Source organism: Rhincodon typus, unplaced genomic scaffold, assembly GCF_021869965.1.
Source record: "Rhincodon typus isolate 14 unplaced genomic scaffold, sRhiTyp1.1 hic_rhity00009897, whole genome shotgun sequence".
In the NCBI taxonomy this organism is placed as follows: Eukaryota; Metazoa; Chordata; class Chondrichthyes; order Orectolobiformes; family Rhincodontidae; genus Rhincodon; species Rhincodon typus.
In genome coordinates, this window is record NW_025975535.1 from 3,651 (window position 1) to 5,132 (window position 1,482).

The following is a 1,482-nucleotide window of genomic DNA, read 5'->3' on the forward strand; positions in this document are numbered from 1 at the left end:
CTAGGCCTGAAACGTCAGCTTTCCTGCTCCTATGATGCTGCTTGGCCTGCTGTGTTCATCCAGCTCTACACCTTGTTATCTCAGATTCTCCAGCATCTGCGGTTCCTACTATCTCTCAAACAAATACATAATTTTGTTCTGTATTGACAAAGAAGGACACAAATAACATACCAGAAATGTTTGGGAATGCAAGTTTTGTTGAGGGGGAGGAACTGGAGAAAATCAGTATTAGTCAGGAAATGGTGTTGGGGAAATTGATGGGATTGAATGCAGATAAATCTCTAGGGCCCATTCATCTACATTCCACAGTATTTAAGGAAGTGCCTCTGGAAATAATGGATGCACTGGTAATCACCTTCCAAGATTCTTTAGACTGTGGAATATTATACACCGGTCAGCCTGACATCGGTCATGGCCATTACCAAAGATTTAATGGCAGAGAACTGAATCCTATGAAATGCTAACAGGTCTATACAAATCCGGGGGTTACAGCCTAAGGATCTGGGGTAGACCATCTGGGACTGAGATGAGGAGAAATATCTTCACCCAGAGAGTGGGGAGCCTGTGGAATTCTCTGTCACAGAAAGTGGTTGAGGTCAAAACAATGAATATTTTCAAGAAAGAGTTTGATACAGTTCTTAGGGGTAAAGGATCAGAGAGGATGGGGAGAAAGCAGGAACAGGGACTGAGCTGGATGATCAAACATGAAAGTATTGAGTGGTACACCAGGCTCAAAGTGCCATATGACTCACTCCTGCTCCTAGTCTTACCTGGTAAACTGACAGGTTCCCTTGTTGGCACAGACACTGAAAGAAAGAGAAATTCATTACTGGATTGGGAATAGTCTGCCCTGCCTCCAGACCCCAGCCCACATCAGCACAGCTTGGAGGCTGAAAGGGAAGGGTCCTCAGGACCCCAGGTTCACTCTCACTCACTCACTCTATCATCATCCAGGAGGACACTGGGGGGCTTCCTCACACTCACCCTCGTTCAACACACACCCCTCCTCAATCCCTCACTCTCCCAATCCCTCATCTTTCCCAATCCCTCACCCCTCCCTATCCCTCGCTCTTGTCCATCCCTCACCCCACCCCATCCCTCGCTCTGTGCCCTCCGCATCCCTTGTTCTCCCCCTTCACTCCTCCCCAACCATCGCACTCTGCAACCCTCACTTTCCCCATCCCACACCCTTATCCATCCCACACCCTGCCCCAATTCCTCATCCCTCATCCTCCTCATCCCTCATCCTCCTCATCCTCACAGTATTCTATCCTCTATTGCACCGATGCACCTTGCCCTCACCTTCCCTCATCCTCAGTGACTCTCACCCTCCCTCACCCTCACCCTCCCTCATCCTCAGTGACTCTCACGCTTCCTCACTCTCATGCTCCCTCACCCTCATCCTCATCCTCAGTGACTCTCATCCTCAGTGACTCTCACCCTCAGTGACTCTCACCCTCAGTGACTCTCACCCTCAGTGAC

The 1,482-nt window shown here is 49.5% G+C and overlaps 1 protein-coding gene across 1 annotated transcript in view; it reads right to left on the minus strand.

Annotated features, from left to right (window-relative positions):
* Positions 1-1,482, minus strand: part of LOC125482407 (SCO-spondin-like) — a gene marked incomplete at its 3' end in the record, with an annotated part of 6,648 nt that overhangs the window by 2,834 nt on the left and 2,332 nt on the right. The window contains exon 3 of the mRNA XM_048594477.1: positions 771-806. Within this exon, the coding sequence (XP_048450434.1) occupies positions 771-806 (36 nt within the window). The remainder of the gene's footprint in view (positions 1-770; positions 807-1,482) is intronic.